Source organism: Pagrus major, chromosome 1 (assembly GCF_040436345.1).
Source record: "Pagrus major chromosome 1, Pma_NU_1.0".
NCBI lineage: Eukaryota > Metazoa > Chordata > Actinopteri > Spariformes > Sparidae > Pagrus > Pagrus major.
This window is the reverse complement of record NC_133215.1, coordinates 3,965,619-3,986,282: the sequence shown is the minus strand read 5'-3', so window position 1 is coordinate 3,986,282 and position 20,664 is coordinate 3,965,619. Positions and strand designations below refer to the sequence as shown.

Below are 20,664 nucleotides of genomic sequence, written 5' to 3'. Positions count from 1 at the left end.
ATTACATCAAGGAAGTGTATGTCGCCCGGAATGGCATCACCGGGGCCCCACCCTGGAGCCAGGCCCGGGGTTGGGGCTCGCAGGCGAGCGCCTGGTGGCCGGGTCTTTGCCCACGGGACCCGGCCAGGCACAGCCCGAAGGAGCGACATGGGCCCGCCCTCCAGTAGGCCCACCACCCGCAGGAGGGTTCAGAAGGGGCCGGTGCGGTGCGATTTGGGTGGCTGTCCTGGGCGGGTGCCCCGGCGACCCAATCCCCGGACGGTGACTCTAGCCATGGGGACATGGAATGTCACCTCGCTGAGGGGGAAAGAGCCTGAACTGGTGCGGGAGGTTGAGCGCTACCGGCTAGAGATAGTCGGGCTCTCCTCCACGCACGGTCTGGGCTCTGGAACCCAACTCCTTGAGAGAGGCTGGACTCTCTTCTACTCTGGAGTTGCCCGCGGTGAGAGGCGGCGAGCTGGTGTGGGCTTGCTCATAGCTCCCCAGCTCAGCCGCCATGTGTTGGAGTTTTCCCCGGTGAACGAGAGGGTCGTTTCCCTGCGCCTCCGGGTCGGGGATAGGTCTCTCACTGTTGTTTCGGCCTATGGGCCAAACGGCAGTGCAGAGTACCCGGCCTTCTTGGAGTCCCTGGGAGGGGTACTGGAGAGTGCTCCAACTGGGGACTCCATCGTTCTGCTGGGGGACTTCAACGCTCACGTAGGCAGCGACAGTGTTGCCTGGAGGGGTGTGATTGGGAGGAACGGCCTCCCTGATCTGAACCCGAGTGGTGTTCTGTTGTTGGACTTCTGTGCCAGTCACAGTTTGTCCATAACGAACACCATGTTCAAGCATAAGGGTGTTCATCAGTGCACATGGCACCAGGACACCCTAGGCCGGAGGTCGATGATCGACTTTGTGGTCGTGTCATCTGACCTCCGGCCGTATGTCTTGGACACTCGGGTAAAGAGAGGGGCTGAGCTGTCAACTGATCACCACCTGGTGGTGAGTTGGTTTCGCTGGCAGGGGAGGAAGCTGGACAGACTTGGCAGACCCAAACGTACTGTGAGGGTCTGCTGGGAACGTCTGGTGGAACCCTCTGTCGGGGAGGTCTACAACTCCCACCTCTGGGAGAGCTTTGACCAGATCCCGAGGGAGGCTGGGGACATTGAGTCCGAATGGGCCTTGTTCTCCGCCTCCATTGTTGACGCGGCTGTTCGGAGCAGGTCTCCGGTGCCTGTCGTGGCGGCAATCCCCGAACTCGGTGGTGGACACCGACAGTAAGGGATGCTGTCAAGCTGAAGAAGGAGTCCTGTCGAGCCTGGCTGGCTCGGGGGACTCCTGAGGCAGCTGACGGGTACCGGCAGGCCAAGCGTGCTGCAGCACGGGCGGTCGCGGAAGCAAAGACTCGGGTCTGGGAAAAGTTCGGGGAGGCCATGGAGAAGGACTACCGGTCGGCCTCGAGGAAATTCTGGCAAACCATCCGGCGCCTTAGGAAGGGGAAGCAGCACCCCGCCAACACTGTTTACGGTGGAGGCGGGGAGCTGTTGACCTCGACTGGGGATATCGTTGGGCGGTGGAAGGAGTACTTCGAGGATCTCCTCAATCCCACTGACACGTCTTCCACAGAGGAAGCAGTGGCTGGGGACTCGGAGGTTGATCCATTCATCACCAAAGCCGAAGTCACCGAGGTAGTCCGGAAGCTGCCCGGTGGCAAAGCACCGGGGGTGGATGAGATCCGCCCTGAGTACCTCAAGTCTTTGGATGTTGTGGGGCTGTCTTGGCTGACACGTCTCTGCAACATCGCGTGGCAGTCGGGGACAGTGCCTCTGGACTGGCAGACCGGGGTGGTGGTCCCTCTATTCAAAAAGGGGGACCGGAGGGTGTGTTCCAACTACCGGGGGATCACACTCCTCAGCCTCCCTGGTAAAGTCTATTCCAGGGTACTGGAGAGGAGAATTCGGCCGATAGTCAAACCTCGGATTCAGGAGGAACAATGCGGTTTTCGTCCTGGCCGTGGAACACTGGACCAGCTCTATACCCTCAGCAGGGTGCTGGAGGGTTCATGGGAGTTTGCCCAACCAGTCCACATGTGTTTTGTGGACTTGGAGAAGGCATTCGACCATGTCCCTCGTGGCATTCTGTGGGGGGTGCTTCGGGAGTACGGGGTCGAGGGCCCTCTACTAAGGGCTGTACGGTCCCTGTACGACCGGAGCAGGAGCTTGGTTCGCATTGCCGGCAGTAAGTCAGACCTGTTTCCAGTACATGTTGGACTCCGGCAGGGCTGCCCTTTGTCACCGGTTCTGTTCATTATTTTTATGGACAGAATTTCTAGGCGCAGTCATAGGCCGGAGGGGATCTGGTTCGGGAGCCACCGGATTTCATCCCTGCTTTTCGCAGATGATGTTGTCTTGTTGGCTCCTTCGAGCCGGGACCTCCAGCATGTCCTGGGGCGGTTTGCAGTCGAGTGTGAAGCAGCTGGGATGAGAATCAGCACCTCCAAGTCTGAGGCCATGGTTCTCGACCGGAAAAAGGTGGCTTGTTCCCTCCAGGTTGGGGGAGAGTTCCTGCCTCAAGGGGAGGAGTTTAAGTATCTCGGGGTCTTGGTTCACGAGTGAGGGAAGGATGGAGCGTGAGATTGACAGGCGGATCGGTGCGGCGGCCGCAGCAATGCGGTCGTTGTATCGGTCTGTCGTGGTGAAGAGAGAGCTGAGCCGAAAGGCGAAGCTCTCGATTTACCGGTCAGTCTACGTTCCTACCCTCACCTATGGTCATGAACTTTGGGTCATGACCGAAAGAATAAGATCCCGGATACAAGCGGCCGAAATGAGTTTCCTCCGCAGGGTGGCAGGGCGCTCCCTTAGAGATAGGGTGAGGAGCTCTGTCACACGGGAGGAGCTCGGAGTAGAACCGCTGCTCCTCCACATCGAGAGGAGTCAGCTGAGGTGGCTCGGGCATCTGTATCGGATGCCCCCTGGACGCCTCCCTCAGGAGGTGTTCCAGGCATGCCCCACCGGGAGGAGGAGACCCCGAGGAAGACCCAGGACACGCTGGAGTGACTATGTCGCCCGGCTGGCCTGGGAACGCCTTGGGATCCTCCCGGAGGAGCTGGAGGAAGTGTCCGGGGAGAGGGAAGTCTGGGTGTCCCTGCTCAGGCAGCTGCCCCCGCGACCCGGCCCCGGATAAGCGGCAGATAATGGATGGATGGATGGATGGACTTTAAAAAACATTTTAAAAAACATGATTTGTAATCCGAGATGAAAATCAATAGTTGAGGATGTTCAGAGTGAATTATTCATGTTGTTATATGAAGGTTTTAAATGTGCAGCTCAACATTGCTCTGCCACAGTCAATGGACTAAACCACAGAAGAAGAAAACAGACTTCAGCATTAAGATACTCAGTGTGGATCAGTATAATATCAGCCTGATGTCTGCAGTTTAGTGTCAACACAACTTTCACATCATATTGATCTGAGCACAGAAGTAAAAAATGGTGTCTGACCCCAGAGTCTCCAGTCGACAGTTTGGACTCTCCAGTCCAGCAGAGAGAAGCTTCACTCCTGAATCCTGCAGCTTGTTTTCACTCAGGTCCAGCTCTCTCAGATGGGAGGGGTTGGACTTCAGAGCTGAGGCCAGAGAAGCACAGCTGATCTCTGACAAACTGCAGCTCCACAATCTGAGTAAAGAATAAATGATGAAACTTCACAATTTAAATATTCAGTCAGTATAAACGTCACAAAGCTTCATTAAAATGTTGTAAAAAGACGATTCTGAATATATTTGTTATTGTCTGATAGTTAAAATAGAGATTATTTAACTTTTCATTGTAGTATGTATTTTTCTCATCACTTTAAAAAATCATTTAAAAAACATGATTTGTAATCTGAGATGAAAATCAATAGTTGAGGATGTTCAGAGTGAATTATTCATGTTGTTATATGAAGGTTTTAAATGTGCAGCTCAACATTGCTCTGCCACAGTCAATGGACTAAACCACAGAAGAAGAAAACAGACTTCAGCATTAAGATACTCAGTGTGGATCAGTATAATATCAGCCTGATGTCTGCAGTTTAGTGTCAACACAACTTTCACATCATATTAATCTGAGCACAGAAGTAAAAAATGGTGTCTGACCCCAGAGTCTCCAGTCGACAGTTTGGACTCTCCAGTCCAGCACAGAGAAGCTTCACTCCTGAATCCTGCAGCTTGTTTTCACTCAGGTCCAGTTCTGTCAGATGGGAGGGGTTGGACTTCAGAGCTGAGGCCAGAGAAGCACAGCTGATCTCTGACAAACTGCAGTCCCTCAATCTGAATAAAGAATAAATGATGATACTTCACAATTTAAATATTCAGTCAGTATAACGTCACAAAGCTTCATTAAAATGTTGTAAAAAGACGATTCTGAATATATTTGTTATTGTCTGATAGTTAAAATAGAGATTATTTAACTTTTCATTGTAGTATGTATTTTTCTCATCACTTTAAAAAATCATTTAAAAAACATGATTTGTAATCTGAGATGAAAATCAATAGTTGAGGATGTTCAGAGTGAATTATTCATGTTGTTATATGAAGGTTTTAAATGTGCAGCTCAACATTGCTCTGCCACAGTCAATGGACTAAACCACAGAAGAAGAAAACAGACTTCAGCATTAAGATACTCAGTGTGGATCAGTATAATATCAGCCTGATGTCTGCAGTTTAGTGTCAACACAACTTTCACATCATATTGATCTGAGCACAGAAGTAAAAAATGGTGTCTGACCCCAGAGTCTCCAGTCGACAGTTTGGACTCTCCAGTCCAGCAGAGAGAAGCTTCACTCCTGAATCCTGCAGCTTGTTGTTAGTCAGCTCCAGCTCTCTCAGATGGGAGGGGTTGGACTTCAGAGCTGAGGCCAGAGAAGCACAGCTGATCTCTGACAAACTGCAGTTGAACAATCTGAATAAAGAATAAATGATGTCAGTTTAAAAGACTTTAATGTTCCTGCTTGAAATCATTCAGTGTTTAATAATCTGTTCAGAGCTGAAGAAGGTTCAGAACGTAGACGTTTAGAAAATGAAGCTCCAAACACCTGAACCCAACAGGATGCAGGTTCAACACTGTCAAACACACAAAGTGAAACAGAGCTCTCATTAATATTAATGACAACGTGCTGCTGCTTCAATAAAGACGTAGTGATGTCACCTCTTAAACTCTGCAGCTCCACCAGAGGCTCCATCTATACAAACTCATGTTGTGCAGCCAAATAAAAACCCACAGAAACTGATGTAACATTTGATTCTGCTATTTAAAGCTCCTGTTATTAAGATAGTTGAATTTTCAGTCTCGTCCCAACTCGTCAAATACTGACGCTTTGGGATTGTAGGTCGGGTCGGCCGCCGTCCCAAAGCGTCAGTATTTGACGGGTCGGGAACGAGACTCAAAGATCAACTCTCTCAGCAACAGGAGCTTTCAGATAAAAGTCATCCTGAGCTGAAGTGTTTCAGTCAGTACAGACGTCACATATCATCAGAAAGGTTTGGAACAAACACACGTTTGTTGTTGTCTGACAGAAGAAAACACAACGTTTGTGTTTTTACTTTCAGAAGCAAGAAGGAAAAGTGCAAATCAATGATGAAGAGGTTGATGGAGAATAAAACAGTGCTGAATGTTTGATGTTATATTAGATATGTTTTAAATATGAAGCAGAACAAGATGCTCAGTGTGAATCAGGACAGAATCTATGTGGTCAAATCCCCTTCAGAGCTGATGACATGAAAACTAAGATTTAAACAGTTTGAATAATGTTTTTAAAGTATTAACCGGTTTAAAGTAAATATTCAAATGGATTTAAACATGTGAGAACAACAACAGTATGTGTGAGATAATTGTGTCGCACTTATAATTCATCAGCAGTGTAATATTTTCATGTTATTAAAGTTTGTCTTCAGAGTTTCACACATTCAACACGTGCAGTGTGTTGAATCAGAGATTACATCACACTCGTGTGTCTTTTGTCCAACGTGACTTCAACATCATCCAACCTCCTTTTTTCAAAGATTCAACACTTTCTTTTCAGAGATTTAAATCTCTGCGGGGGGCCACACCTTTCTGATGTCAGATTAGGGGGTCTGTGTCCAACAACTTCTGTCACTTTACAAAAGTGACAAACAAACATTAACACCTTCCTCACTCTGTGATTGGTGAGCTGAGTGCAGGTGAGATAGAGCCCAGGTTTCAACTTCTCTCTCAGCTCTTTTTCATTTGTTACACAACTATTTCTGTCACTTTGAAATATGAACTGAGTGAAACACTACCAATGTCTTCCAGGAGAGAACATGTGAGAAGTTACCTCCATATTTAAACCATTGTTGAGCCTCCAGCAGCTCTTGGCTCCACCTTTGGCTGTCTGAAACAGCTATGAACACGTTTAGCTTCACTGATGCACTGATCCCACGCTAAAAGGTGGAGCTAACACACTGCAGACCACTGATTGGTCAGTGGGAACAGCCAGAGTCGTCTCGTCCTCCACGCTCTGAAGTAACATTTCACTTTCTACCTTTCAGCAGTCTTCTGTCTCGCTGCCTGCAGCCTTTCTCAAGTAAAGCTAGTTTCCTTGTTGAGATAAACAACCACACGTGTGCTGTGTGTGGAGAGTGTGTGGTCGAGCAAGAGAGAGAGAGAGAGCAAAACATGTAAATTAATGACATTTTATAGATACACAGAAACACATGAACTGACCTCAGAGTCTCCAGTCGACAGTTTGGACTCTCCAGTCCAGCAGAGAGAAGCTTCACTCCTGAATCCTGCAGCTTGTTGTACCTCAGGTCCAGCTGTCTCAGATGGGAGGGGTTGGACTTCAGAGCTGAGGCCAGAGAAGCACAGCTGATCTCTGACAAACTGCAGTTCTCCAATCTGAATAAAGAATAAATGATGTCAGTTTAAAAGACTTTAATGTTCCTGCTTGAAATCATTCAGTGTTTAATAATCTGTTCAGAGCTGAAGAAGGTTCAGGATGTAGACGTTTAGAAAATGAAGCTCCAAACACCTGAACCCAACAGGATGCAGGTTCAACACTGTCAAACACACAAAGTGAAACAGAGCTCTCATTAATATTAATGACAACGTGCTGCTGCTTCAATAAAGACGTAGTGATGTCACCTCTTAAACTCTGCAGCTCCACCAGAGGCTCCATCTGTACAAACTCATGTTGTGCAGCCAAATAAAAACCCACAGAAACTGATGTAACATTTGATTCTGCTATTTAAAGCTCCTGTTATTAAGATAGTTGAACTTTCAGTCTCGTTCCAACTCGTCAAATACTGATGCTTTGGGATTGTAGGTCGGGTCGGCCACCGTCCCAAAGCGTCAGAATTTGACGGGTCGGGTACGAGACTCAAAGATCAACTCTCTCACCAACAGGAACTTTAAGATAAAAGTCATCCTGAGCTGAAGTTTTTCAGTCAGTACAGACGTCACATATCATCAGAAAGGTTTGGAACAAACACACATGTCTGTTGTTGTCTGACAGAAGAAAACACAACGTTTGTGTTTTTACTTTCAGAAGCAAGAAGGAAAAGTGCAAATCAATGATGAAGAGGTTGATGGAGAATAAAACAGTGCTGAATGTTTGATGTTATATTAGATATGTTTTAAATATGAAGCAGAACAAGATGCTCAGTGTGAATCAGGACAGAATCTATGTGGTCAAATCCCCTTCAGAGCTGATGACATGAAAACTAAGATTTAAACAGTTTGAATAATGTTTTCAAAGTATTAACCGGTTTAAAGTAAATATTCAAATGGGAGACAAGGGTGGAGCCGCGGACCAAGATGGCAGCTTAGAGTGGGGTCTCCTCTCAGCTCTGCTAAAAGTTTGCAAAGTCCTGGTTATTAACGCTTCTAATTACTTCTAAAAGATGTCTAAACAAACGACGCTTAAAGACTGTGAGAGCAGCTCCAGATCCCGTGGCTCTCAGAAACCCAAAGCTACTCCGGTAGCCGATGTTGCTGACGTGCCGAGCAGCCCACGGAGTGAGCTAGCTGAGGTGCTAAAAGAGCTACAGTCACTCCGCACTACTGTCACCGCGATTAACAGCAAGATAAGCACCCTTGATGGCTTCGGGGCAAAACTCGATAACGTGGAGAGACGCATAGCTGTGATGAGTAGCTCTGTCGATGCTGTGCAAAAGAGTTTTGCGGACCTCCAACAAGATATCACCGCCAATGCTAAGCGGCTCGCGGAGGCCGAAGGGCGCATAGGAGACACCGAAGACGGCCTGCAGAGTGTGAAAACGGAGATGACTGACGCCGAAAAACGCATCGCCTATTTGGAGTCCAAGACGGAAGATCTGGAAAATCGTGCCCGGAGGAAGAACTTAAGGCTGGTAGGGCTCCCCGAAAACGCTGAAAAGACCCAGCCCATGATTGATTACATCCAGCACATGTTGCCGGTGTGGTTGGGACTCGACGGCGCCAAGTCGCTCACCTTGGAAAGAGCGCACCGCACTCTGGCAAGACCAAGACCGGATCAGAACAGAGCTGTAATCATTCGCTTCCTACGATTCCAAGACCGTGAGTTTGTCTTCAACACATCCAAACAACGCTCGCTCATTCACGAAGGTCACAAAATCTTCTTTGCCCAAGATGTATCAGCGGAAACCATGAAAGCACGGAGCCCATTTAATGCAGTGAGGAAAAAGTTCATTGAAGCTGGAACTTTTCGGGGATTCACCCTACGTCCTTGCAAAATGAGGGCTCTACATAATGGGAAGATAATCCATTTCTCCACACCAGAAGAAGCTGAGAACTTTTCCCCAAACTTCTAAACGCCGAGGAGTATAGGTAACTACAAAAGGACTGATATGGACAATATAGGTGCACTGTAGCTTATTACAGGTTCTGTTAAGTTATTTTTTATATACATTTTGTATTTTCTAATTTATTTTAATTATTTGCAGAGCTACTACTACCATATTTGGTGGACACTTTATTTTATGCACCTACTATAGGCTGATGCACTCGTCTATTTGATTCAGGCTGCTGAGGCAGTCAAACCAAGAAGCGTTTATAATATTATGCTTCATATTTATTATTCTAGGACAGTAAGTATTTGAATGTTCGAGATGCAGAGCTGGGGGGGGAATATGTGGGCTGTCTGAGGGAAGCGCCTACAGTTAAACCACTCCTCATTAGTGTGGATTGGTTCTTGCCCTTACATCGTTTAGTTTAAGTAAGGGGAGGGGGGGCGGGATTTCAAAGGTTAAGTGTTTTTATATGTCTAGTTCAGTTGTTATTGTTTTCATTTATTCTATTCCTTTGTTTTTTGTCACACTCAACATGGTCATGTATCTCACTGTACTAGTTGTAACAACATGGAAAGTTCAAAACTGTCTGATTTAAGGTTTACAAGCTGGAATGTCAGGGGACTCAATAAGCTAACTAAATTGAAACAGGTAATGAATAGACTTAAAAACCTTCATTCTAAAATAATTTTTCTTCAGGAAATTCATATAACAGTTACTGAAATTAAACAAGTACAACGTAGGTGGCCTGGTCAAGTTATACATGCCACATATAACAATTGCGCTAGGGGGGTACTAATTCTTATCCACAAAACAACTCCTTTTCAACTTACTAATACAATCCAGGACCCCCAAGGGAGGTTTGTAATCGCCCAGGGTAGGATCATGTCTCTCGCATTGAATTTGGTCAGCATATATGGTCCTAATGAGGACAACCCTAAATTTTTTGATAATTTTTTCTTAACCTTGTCTTCATTGTATGGTCTAAACATTATTGGTGGGGATTTCAATTGCACTTTGAACCCGTCGGTAGACCGCTCTACAAAAAGTGATCCCCACAAAAAACAATCTAGAAAAACAATTTTACAATATATCACGGACTTAAACCTATCTGAAATCTGGAGAAAACTTAACCCAGATAAATTGGAATACTCATGCTATTCAGGAATACATAAGTCCAGGTCTCGCATTGACTATTTTTTAGTATCACAAGAACTTGTATCCAAAATTAAGAATTGTTGGTATGACTGTATAGTCATTAGCGATCACTCCCCCATTTCCATGTCTGTTCAATTGGAGAAACTTCAACAGTCTCCCCCTAATTGGCGTCTACAAGTGAGGTGGCTTAAAAATCCTGAATTTATTAAATATTTAGAAGATAAGATTGACGTCTATTTTCAGACTAACACTAACCAAACTAACGCATGCATAAGATGGGAAGCCTTCAAGGCGTATATTAGAGGGCAAATAATTAGTTTTATTAGTACTAAAAATAAGAAACAAAAAGCAGACCTTAATGAATTAGAGAAGCAAATAAAATCTTTGGAAATGGATATAAATAATAAAGATGATCCTGAAAAACAAAAACGGTTACTAATTTTAAGAACGGAATACAATAAATCAACATCTGATAAAGCAGCAAAAAGCTTACTCTGGTTGAACCAAGCCTTTTATGACCAGGGGGAAAAGGCTGGCAAACTGTTAGCCTGGAGAATTAAAAAAATACAATCTGAAAGAGCCATTAATGGCATAACTACTCAATCAGGGGAGATATCAAACGATCTTCAAGATATTAATAATACATTTAAGGAATTTTATCAATCACTGTACAGGTCAGAATGCTCCCCCACGCCCGCCTATAGAGATACTTTTCTTAATCAGCTCCAGTTTAAAACGCTCTCAGAAGAGGTTAAAGAGGACCTGGATAAGGACATAACAATGGAAGAGATATTGCAGGCCACTAAAAATATTAACTCAGGCAAAGCTCCAGGGCCTGATGGCCTACCAATAGAGTTCTATAAAACCTTCCAGAAGCAGTTGTTGACCCCACTTTTGGATATGTTTAACGAGTCATTTAATAATGGTATATTACCACCAACTTTAAGACTCGCTACAATAATCCTTATTTTGAAACCTGGGAAAATACCGACTGATTGTTCCTCATACAGGCCTATTAGTCTTATGGGAGTAGACATCAAAATATTGTGTAAAGTTCTGGCTAAAAGGCTAGATCCACATATCCCTTTTTTGGTGCACAGTGATCAGAATGGGTTCGTACAGACTCGTCAGGGATTTCATAACATAAGAAGGGTTCTCAACATAATCCACTCTAAAAATAATACCAGGGATACAGCGCTGTTATCTCTAGATGCTAGACAAGCGTTTGATAGAATTGAGTGGCCTTATTTGTTCAATTTGTTACCAAGATATGGACTTGGGGGAAAGTTTTTGAAATGGATAGAATTATTATATACCAACCCTACAGCACGAGTAATGACGAATAACAACTTATCAAGCCCGTTAACCCTAGAGAGGTCAACTCGTCAGGGCTGTCCTCTCTCCCCACTATTGTTCATTTTGGCCATTGAGCCTTTAGCCATGTCCATTAGAGCCGAAGCCAATTTGTCAGGAATAACAATCGGTGATCATGAACATAGGATATCGTTATATGCAGATGATGTGATTCTCTTTCTGTCAAACTTATCAAACAGTGTCCAGACATTATTACACCTAATTAATAGATTCGGTCAGTTCTCTGGATACAGTATCAATAATGCAAAATCTTCTATACTTTTCCTGAATAAAGATGAAAGAACTAATCCAGTTATAACTACACCTTTTTCTAATGCGAAAGAAGGCTTTACCTATCTTGGAATTAAGATTACCCCCCAAATTAATACAGTTGTTCAAGCAAACTATGACCCGTTGATGAGAGAGGTACAAGATTTACTTGAAAAATGGACAACAATGCCAATATCATTGATTGGCCGGATCAACATAATTAAGATGACTATCTTACCGAAATTCTTATATTTGTTTCAATCACTTCCAATGCCACTGCCAAAATCCTTTTTTAAAGAAATTAATAATGCATTCTGTAGGTTTATCTGGAACAACCGAAAACCTAGATTAAGACTCAGATTATTGTATTTGCCATATGATAGGGGTGGATTACAGATGCCCAGTTTACAGTGGTATTACTGGGCCGCTCAGCTGCGCAGTGTCATGTTTTATTTTGTCACACATTCCCCTCCAGCATGGGTTCATATTGAGCAAGCATCAATATCTAAGCTGCCACTAAGCCTATATTTATACTCAGCAGATTTTAAAACTTTAAAGAAAAAAACTACAAATCCCTTCCTTAAAAACTCTATTGATATATGGTTCAAAGCTCATAGACATGTTGGTGATACACCTCCCATCTCTCAATTTTCACCTATTTGGAGTAATGCGCAGTTCACTCCTGGCCGGGCAGATGGTGGTTTTCAGGTTTGGGCCGACAGGGGGGTGAAAAAAATTGGAGACTTATATGTTCAGGGCACTTTACTAACATTTAACGACCTTTGTTTAAAATATTCAATTCCAAAAAAACACTTTTTTAAATACTTACAATTGAAGCACTTCATTTCATCAAAGTGTCATCAGGATACACAAGAACCGCCGCTGTCCTGCCTTGAGGATATTGTGTTGAAACACATGAATGGGAAACGCCAAATTTCTATATTATATACAGTACTTGTCTCACATGATGAGGAATCTAGTCATGACAAAAGGAGGGCATGGAGTTTAGATATTAAGGAAGATATTGAAGAAGCTGAGTGGGCGACAGCTTGTATAAAAGCTCAAACACAGACCATTAATACTCGCATGAAACTTCTACAACACAAGTGGTTAATGAGGACATACATAACCCCTGAGAAACTTAATAAATGGTCCCCTGGCACTCCAGATACTTGTGTGAAATGTTCAACTGAGAAAGGTACTTTGATCCATTGTGTATGGGAGTGTCCTAAACTGGTAGCTTTTTGGAAAATGGTTGTTCAAACTCTAAGTAAAATCACAGGTATTCGGATACCCTGCGTAGCAAAACTTTGTATTTTAGGGATATACCCAGATTGCTTTTCTGTCAACTCTAAGTGTAAGACTCTGATCAACTTTGGCCTCCTGCAGGCCAGGAGGATGGTTGCTTTATCTTGGAGAGAGACTGAAGTATCGTCTACACAATCTTGGATTAGAGAGATGGCAATGTATGTTACATTAGAAAAACTAACCTATGTAATCAGGGGTAAAGCACAGGAATTTGAAGAGGTGTGGACACCCTTAATGGACTTTCTCAGACAACAGTAGATTATATCTATCTGTAGGGATATCGAGTGTGACATTTTTATTTTTTTATTTTATTTATTATTGTTATTATTTTACGTAGTTATGTATGTTTGTGTGCGTGTTTATCTTTATTTTTTATTTTATTTTTGTATGTATGTGTATGCAGTCAAGTTCGCCTGCATTTCATTGTGCAACTTGTGTGGTATGTGTCAATGTGTTTTGTAGGCTCTTATTGAAAATTAATAAAAAACATTGTTCAAAAAAAAAAAATATTCAAATGGATTTAAACATGTGAGAACAACAACAGTATGTGTGAGATAATTGTGTCGCACTTATAATTCATCAGCAGTGTAATATTTTCATGTTATTAAAGTTTGTCTTCAGAGTTTCACACATTCAACACGTGCAGTGTGTTGAATCAGAGATTACATCACACTCATGTGTCTTTTGTCCAACGTGACTTCAACATCATCCAACCTCCTTTTTTCAAAGATTCAACACTTTCTTTTCAGAGATTTAAATCTCTGCGGAGGGCCACACCTTTCTGATGTCAGATTAGGGGGTCTGTGTCCAACAATTTCTGTCACTTTACAAAAGTGACAAACAAACATTAACACCTTCCTCACTCTGTGATTGGTGAGCTGAGTGCAGGTGAGACAGAGCCCAGGTTTCAACTTCTCTCTCAGCTCTTTTTCATTTGTTACACAACTATTTCTGTCACTTTGAAATATGAACTAAGTGAAACACTACCAATGTCTTCCAGGAGAGAACATGTGAGAAGTTACCTCCATATTTAAACCATTGTTGAGCCTCCAGCAGCTCTTGGCTCCACCTTTGGCTGTCTGAAACAGCTATGAACACGTTTAGCTTCACTGATGCACTGATCCCACGCTAAAAGGTGGAGCTAACACACTGCAGACCACTGATTGGTCAGTGGGAACAGCCAGAGTCGTCTCGTCCTCCACGCTCTGAAGTAACATTTCACTTTCTACCTTTCAGCAGTCTTCTGTCTCGCTGCCTGCAGCCTTTCTCAAGTAAAGCTAGTTTCCTTGTTGAGATAAACAACCACACGTGTGCTGTGTGTGGAGAGTGTGTGGTCGAGCAAGAGAGAGAGAGAGAGCAAAACATGTAAATTAATGACATTTTATAGATACACAGAAACACATGAACTGACCCCAGAACCTCCAGTCGACAGTTTGGACTCTCCAGTCCAGCAGAGAGAAGCTTTACTCCTGAATCCTGCAGCTTGTTGTTACTCAGCTCCAGCTCTCTCAGATGGGAGGGGTTGGACTTCAGAGCTGAGGCCAGAGAAGCACAGCTGATCTCTGACAAACTGCAGCCCCACAATCTGAATAAAGAATAAATGATGTCAGTTTAAAAGACTTTAATGTTCCTGCTTGAAATCATTCAGTGTCTAATAATCTGTTCAGAGCTGAAGAAGGTTCAGGATGTAGACGTTTAGAAAATGAAGCTCCAAACACCTGAACCCAACAGGATGCAGGTTCAACACTGTCAAACACACAAAGTGAAACAGAGCTCTCATTAATATTAATGACAACGTGCTGCTGCTTCAATAAAGACGTAGTGATGTCACCTCTTAAACTCTGCAGCTCCACCAGAGGCTCCATCTGTACAAACTCATGTTGTGCAGCCAAATAAAAACCCACAGAAACTGATGTAACATTTGATTCTGCTATTTAAAGCTCCTGTTATTAAGATAGTTGAACTTTCAGTCTCGTTCCAACTCGTCAAATACTGACGCTTTGGGATTGTAGGTCGGGTCGGCCGCCGTCCCAAAGCGTCAGTATTTGACGGGTCGGGAACGAGACTCAAAGATCAACTCTCTCAGCAACAGGAGCTTTCAGATAAAAGTCATCCTGAGCTGAAGTGTTTCAGTCAGTACAGACGTCACATATCATCAGAAAGGTTTGGAACAAACACACAAGTTTGTTGTTGTCTGACAGAAGAAAACACGACGTTTGTGTTTTTACTTTCAGAAGCAAGAAGGAAAAGTGCAAATCAATGTTTTCAAAGTATTAACCGGTTTAAAGTAAATATTCAAATGGATTTAAACATGTGAGAACAACAATTTTATTATTGTATATTTTTTAATAATTATATATTATTATAATTCATTGGGACATAGTTGTCATGTGATTCATTTTAAGTGCACTTAACTACAGTAAGAATACATGAAGAAGGTACGTAATAATCCTTTAACATTGAAATAAAGAGACACTGTTATCCAATGAAGAGCACATAAATACATGAGAGGAGGTGTCTTCTGTCCAACGTGACTTAAACATCATCCAACATCCTTTTTTCAAACATTCAACACTTTCTTTTCAGAGATTTAAATCTCTGTATCTGTGTGTGTGTGTGTGTGTGTGTGTGTGTGTGTGTGTGTGTGTGTGTGTGATATAAATATATAATCTGCAGTCAAACTGTTCAGACTGTCAAACTTTAAACTGAGTTGTTGTGATTTGAGCTCAGACAAACCCAGAAAACAAGTGAACTGAAGGAAATGTAAAACTTCTGTTCTGATTTAAATGTTATAGATCTACACAGAAACACATGAACTGACCTCAGAACCTCCAGTCGACAGTTTGGACTCTCCAGTCCAGCACAGAGAAGCTTCTCTCCTGAACCCTGCAGCAGCTCGTAGTTGTGACTCAGGTCCAGTTCTGTCAGATGGGAGGGGTTGGACTTCAGAGCTGAGGCCACGACTTCACAGTGACTCTCTGAGAGTCGACAGAGAATAAATCTGTGATTACAGATAAAAGAACATTAAAACAATAAAATGTGAGACTTTATTGTGAAAACAGATTCATACATGTTGCATCACAAAGTTCACCTGGCTGAAGGAAATGTTTTGGAAAGTAGACGACTACATGTCATTTCATCTCTGAGCTTGGTGACGATCATTGATTCAATCAGCAGGTTTCATACTTGTTGAGGAAAACATGTATCGTGTTGAGGTTTTATATAACGCATGTGTGTAAAGTGTTTGTCTTTAATACTGAAGGCTTCAGCTTTACCAGGATTTTTAATGTTCATCACATCTGGACTTACCGAGCCTTTCTACAGTTCCTCACAGCTGGAATCAGTCTCTGTTTTCCTGCCCGTGATGTGTTGTATTTATCTGTGTCCAACTCATCCAGAACCTCCTCTGACATCAGCAGCATGTAGGCCAGAGCTGAGCAGTGGATCACAGAGAGTTTCTTCTCTGATCTGTTCTCTGACTTCAGGAACTCTTGGATCTCCTGATGGACTGAGTGGTCGTTCATCTCCATCAGACAGTGGAAGATGTTGATGCTTCTGTCAGGAGAGATCTTATCACTCCTCATCTCCTTCAGGTTGTTGATGGCTCTCTGGATGATTTCTGGCCTGTTGTCTGTCTGACCCAGCAGGCCTGCTAAGAGTCTCTGGTTGGACGTCAGAGAGAGTCCATGAAGGAAGCGGACAAACAGGTCCAGGTGACCATTCTTACTTTCGAGGGATTTCTGCATGGCTCTCTTCAGGAAGTCATCCAGGGTTGAGGGACTCTGTCCTCCCAGGAAGTCCTTCAGGACCTCTGTGTTCCTGTTGGTGTAACAGTGGGACATGTAGACTGCAGCCAGAAACTCCTGAACGCTCAGATGAACAAAGCAGTAGACTGTTTTCTGGAAGATCACACTCTCTCTTCTGAAGATCTCTGTACAAACTCCTGAGTACACCGAGGCCTCTGTGACATTAAGACCACACCGCTCCAGGTCTTCTTGGTAGAACATGATGTTTCCTGTCTCCAGATGTTCAAACGCCAGCCTCCCCAGCTTCAGAAGAACTTCCCTGTCAGCCTCCGTCAGCTCCTGTGGACTCGTCTCACGTCCCTCATCGTACTTCTGCTTCTTCCTCTTTGTCTGGACCAGCAGGAAGTGTGAGTACATGTCAGTCAGGGTCTTGGGCAGCTCTCCTCTCTGGCCTGTAGTCAACATGTGCTCCAGAACTGTAGCAGTGATCCAGCAGAAGACTGGGATCAGACACATGATGTGGAGGCTCCTGGAGCTCTTGATGTGTGAGATGACTCTGCTGGACAGATCTTCATCACTGACCCTCCTCCTGAAGTACTCCTCCTTCTGGACGTCAGTGAAGCCTCGTACTTCTGTTACCCTGTCAACACGTGAAGGAGGGATCCGATTGGCTGCTGCAGGTCGGGAAGTTATCCAGACGAGAGCCGAGGGAAGCAGCTTCCCCTCGATGACGTTTGTCAGCAGCGCGCTGACTGATGACTCGTGTGTGACATCAGACACGACCTCATGGTTCTTGAAATCCAGTGAAAGTCTGCTTTCATCCAGGCCGTCAAAGATGAACAGAAGTTTACAGACAGCGAGCTTCTCTGCTGTCACCTTCTGTAATGTTGGATGGAAAACATGGAGCAGCCTGAGAAGACTGTACTGCTCATCTCTGATCAGGTTCAGCTCCCTGAACGAGAGCACAACCAGCAGACTGACATCTTGGTTTTCGGAGCCCTCTGCCCAGTCCAGAGTGAACTTCAGCACTGAGAAGGTTTTTCCAACGCCAGCAACGCCGTTGGTCAGAACCACTCTGATGGGTCTCTGTTGGTCAGGTGAGGCTTTAAAGATGTCGCAGCACCTGATTGGAGTTTCACTGAAGGTCTCCTTCTTGGAAACTGTCTCCAGCTGCCTCACCTCATGTTGGGTATTAACCTCTTCACTCTGTCCCTCTGTGATGTAGAGCTCAGTGTAGATCTTGTTAAGGAGGGTTCCACTTCCTGTTTCATCACTTCCTTCAGTCACACGTTCACATCTCCTCCTCAGACTGATCTTATGTTCATGGAAAACCTCCTGCAGACCAACATTCACTGAAAAAAGAGACAAAAGTGGGAGACAAAAAATACAATGTGACAATCAGCAGTCAATGGTCTTTTCATTACAAGTAAAAAACATCAGTATAAGAACATGTTTGTTGTTTTCTTTGTCTTTCTCTCCACCTTAACGTCGTGGAGAGGTTTGTGTGTCCCTGTGATCCTCGGAGCTCTGTTGTCGGGGGCATTAGCCCCTGGCAGGGTCTCGCAAAGCTAATTAGCCCCAGAGGAGGAGCCGGACTGACAGTGATTCAAAGAGCCTATATGAATCAGCCACAAAGGTGCTGCAGCACCTGAACCAGGAAAGAGACATCAGGGCACCTTTCTGGAGCTCAACCTGGGAGTGGAGGTCGCTGGTGGATATCTGGTGTCTGGCCTTTGACTACATGGAGACGCCACCCTGTGGGCTGACTACCAGCAGGGACGGGCATTGGGGTCGGGTGTGTGCCAGTCTCATGCAAAAGAAGGCAGGTGTGCTGATTCCTGGCATCCCAGACTGGTCCTCAGGACAGGGAGTGTCTCCTCTCATGGGGGAAGGAACAGGTGCTGGTGCCGGAGGTGGGGCGGTACCAACTAGATTTAGTTGGGCTCACCTCTATGCACAGCACTGTTTCTTGAACTCAACTCCTTTGCTTGAGGGACAACATCTCAGGTTGGCCCCTGTAAATGACCACCACCTGCACCTCAGCCCGTCCACTACACTCTGCTGCTGCTGACTGCTTGTTATTCCCTCACTACAAGGGAGGACCAGCTACTGCTCAACTAGATCCAGACTGTCTGATGTCCTGGATCCACAATAGTGACACAAACTCCCCAGTGACATCAGAACAGAAGAAACTCGACACAACTTCAGACTGAAACTCTCCCGTTCAGACTGAAACTCTCCTGTTCAGACGGCACCTTGGTCCATAAAAACAATCTCTCTCTTGATCTCTTATTGCTCCTAGTTGTAGCTCTTGAACCATTTTAGCATAATTGATGAATGTGATCTACTCATGTTGTATCCACATGGTTCAGTCAGTTATTTTCAGTCTCTTTGGATAAAAACGTCAGCTAAATGAACGTATTGTAATGAAGCAGGTTACATTTTAAGCTGTTTAATGTGCCGACACTGAGCAGCTAATTAGCATCTGCTGCAGCCTGAAAATAGATGTTAGCAGTGCACTTTTCCTCACTGGATGTTTGTTCGGTGGCTTGTTCAACAAGTGGATCTGCAGGACGAGGTGTGTGTTTGTAAGTTAGAGGAGGAGGAGATGTTAGCAGGAAAGCTAATGTGGACTGTTGTTTAAAGTGCTGTTTTGTCTCAAGCTGCTGTCTGACACTTCTCCATCTCCATCTCTGCATACAGAGAACAAACAGCTCTCTGATTGGTTAATGTGTGACATAACAAATGTATTAAAACAACAAGTAGTGTGTTCAGACATGAAGACATCAGCAGACAGATATATAGTCTTACTTTCTCCACACTGGGGACAGGAGGAGTGTCCTGGTGAAGCAGACTGGTCCCAGTATGATGTGATACACTGTCTGCAGAACCAGTGTCCACAGCTGGTAGAGACTGGATCCTTCAGGACGTCCTGACAGGAAACACAGCAGGACGGCTGCTCCTCCACAGAAACATGCCTCCTCTTCTTCTCTCTGTGAAGACATTTCTTTAGGACTGAAACCAGTTGTTGATTGTTTCTAAAAATATCAAGATTTGGTCGACACTGTTGAAGCTCAGATCAGCTGACAGAGGACAGTAAAACTGTCTTTACTTTTCTGATGAATTCAGCTTCAGTCTGGAATAAAAATGGCTGCTTGTGTTATTTCAACTCTTCTGTTTAGTCAGTTTGAACCTGGAGTTAAAAGTGTTCTCAATAACTGAGGTCGACCACGATGACATGACTTTAACTGTGACATGACTTTAACTATGAGATTACTTTTTAAAAAAAAGTCTAATTACAAATTCATAGAGGGAGCAAACTCCTCCTGTCCATAAATAAGAAGTTTAACCATTTCTATTTGTCCTCTTTGATCAGATTACAGCTTTTTACGTGACTGACAGCACTAAGAGGACGATGGGACGAATGATCTCTCTGTCATGAGTCCCAAAAGGTTTGTTAAAGTTAGTTAGCAAATACATTGTTGTTGAAATATACAAACACAACATGAACAAAACACGTCATTGTGAGAGGGAACTGAAAAAGTCACATAAATGAGTCAGTATCAGGTGTCTTACTCTGAGTCTGATGGTCCAGGTTCATTACTGAAGTATAGAGGAGGATCGTTGGACCAGTCACTCTTCATAGACAGACAGCTGGATACTGGAGACTCTGCTCTCTGTCTGTTGGACTGAACTCTGCAAACACCAACATGTTTGTATTGATATCTCATGAATCTTTGAGAAATTCTCTGATGACAAAGTCATTTAAGAAGCTCTAAACACACAAACTACTGCTACTGTTGATGAAAAGGAGCTTTCAAAGTTTCTATTTGTCCTCTTAGATCAGATTACAGCTTTTTAGGAGACTGACAGCTGCCACAGATAGTAAGAGGAACATGAGCCGTGAAAAGTCTGTTAGATTTAGGTAGAAAATACATTTTACTTTTTTTTTTTCTTATATTTTATTTTTATTTGGAAAGAGCAAATGTGAGCAGTTATACACATAATACAAATACAGATACAAGATTCTTTTCTCTTTTTTTTTTTTACTCACTTCAACATCGTCTC

At 44.1% G+C, this 20,664-nt stretch overlaps 1 protein-coding gene across 1 annotated transcript; it reads right to left on the bottom strand.

Moving 5' to 3' along the window:
• Positions 1–36: 36 nt before the first annotated feature.
• On the bottom strand, positions 37–19,640 carry LOC141001207 (NLR family CARD domain-containing protein 3-like). Its single transcript, XM_073472214.1, has 6 exons — positions 19,408–19,640; positions 16,160–17,948; positions 15,672–15,851; positions 14,262–14,435; positions 6,699–6,872; positions 37–265 (listed from the first exon to the last, which is right to left on the bottom strand). Coding segments are annotated over exons 1-6 (2,547 nt in total). The 5' UTR covers positions 19,409–19,640.
• Positions 19,641–20,664: the final 1,024 nt, after the last annotated feature.

Excerpts from the sequence above, each read along its gene's own strand:
- LOC141001207 (XM_073472214.1), bottom strand. Across the intron at positions 15,852-16,159 it reads AGGAACTGTAGAAAGGCTCG|ATTTATTCTCTGTCGACTCT; the intron begins GTAAGTCCAGAT and ends CTGTAATCACAG. Across the intron at positions 14,436-15,671 it reads TGTCGACTGGAGGTTCTGAG|ATTGTGGGGCTGCAGTTTGT; the intron begins GTCAGTTCATGT and ends TTCTTTATTCAG.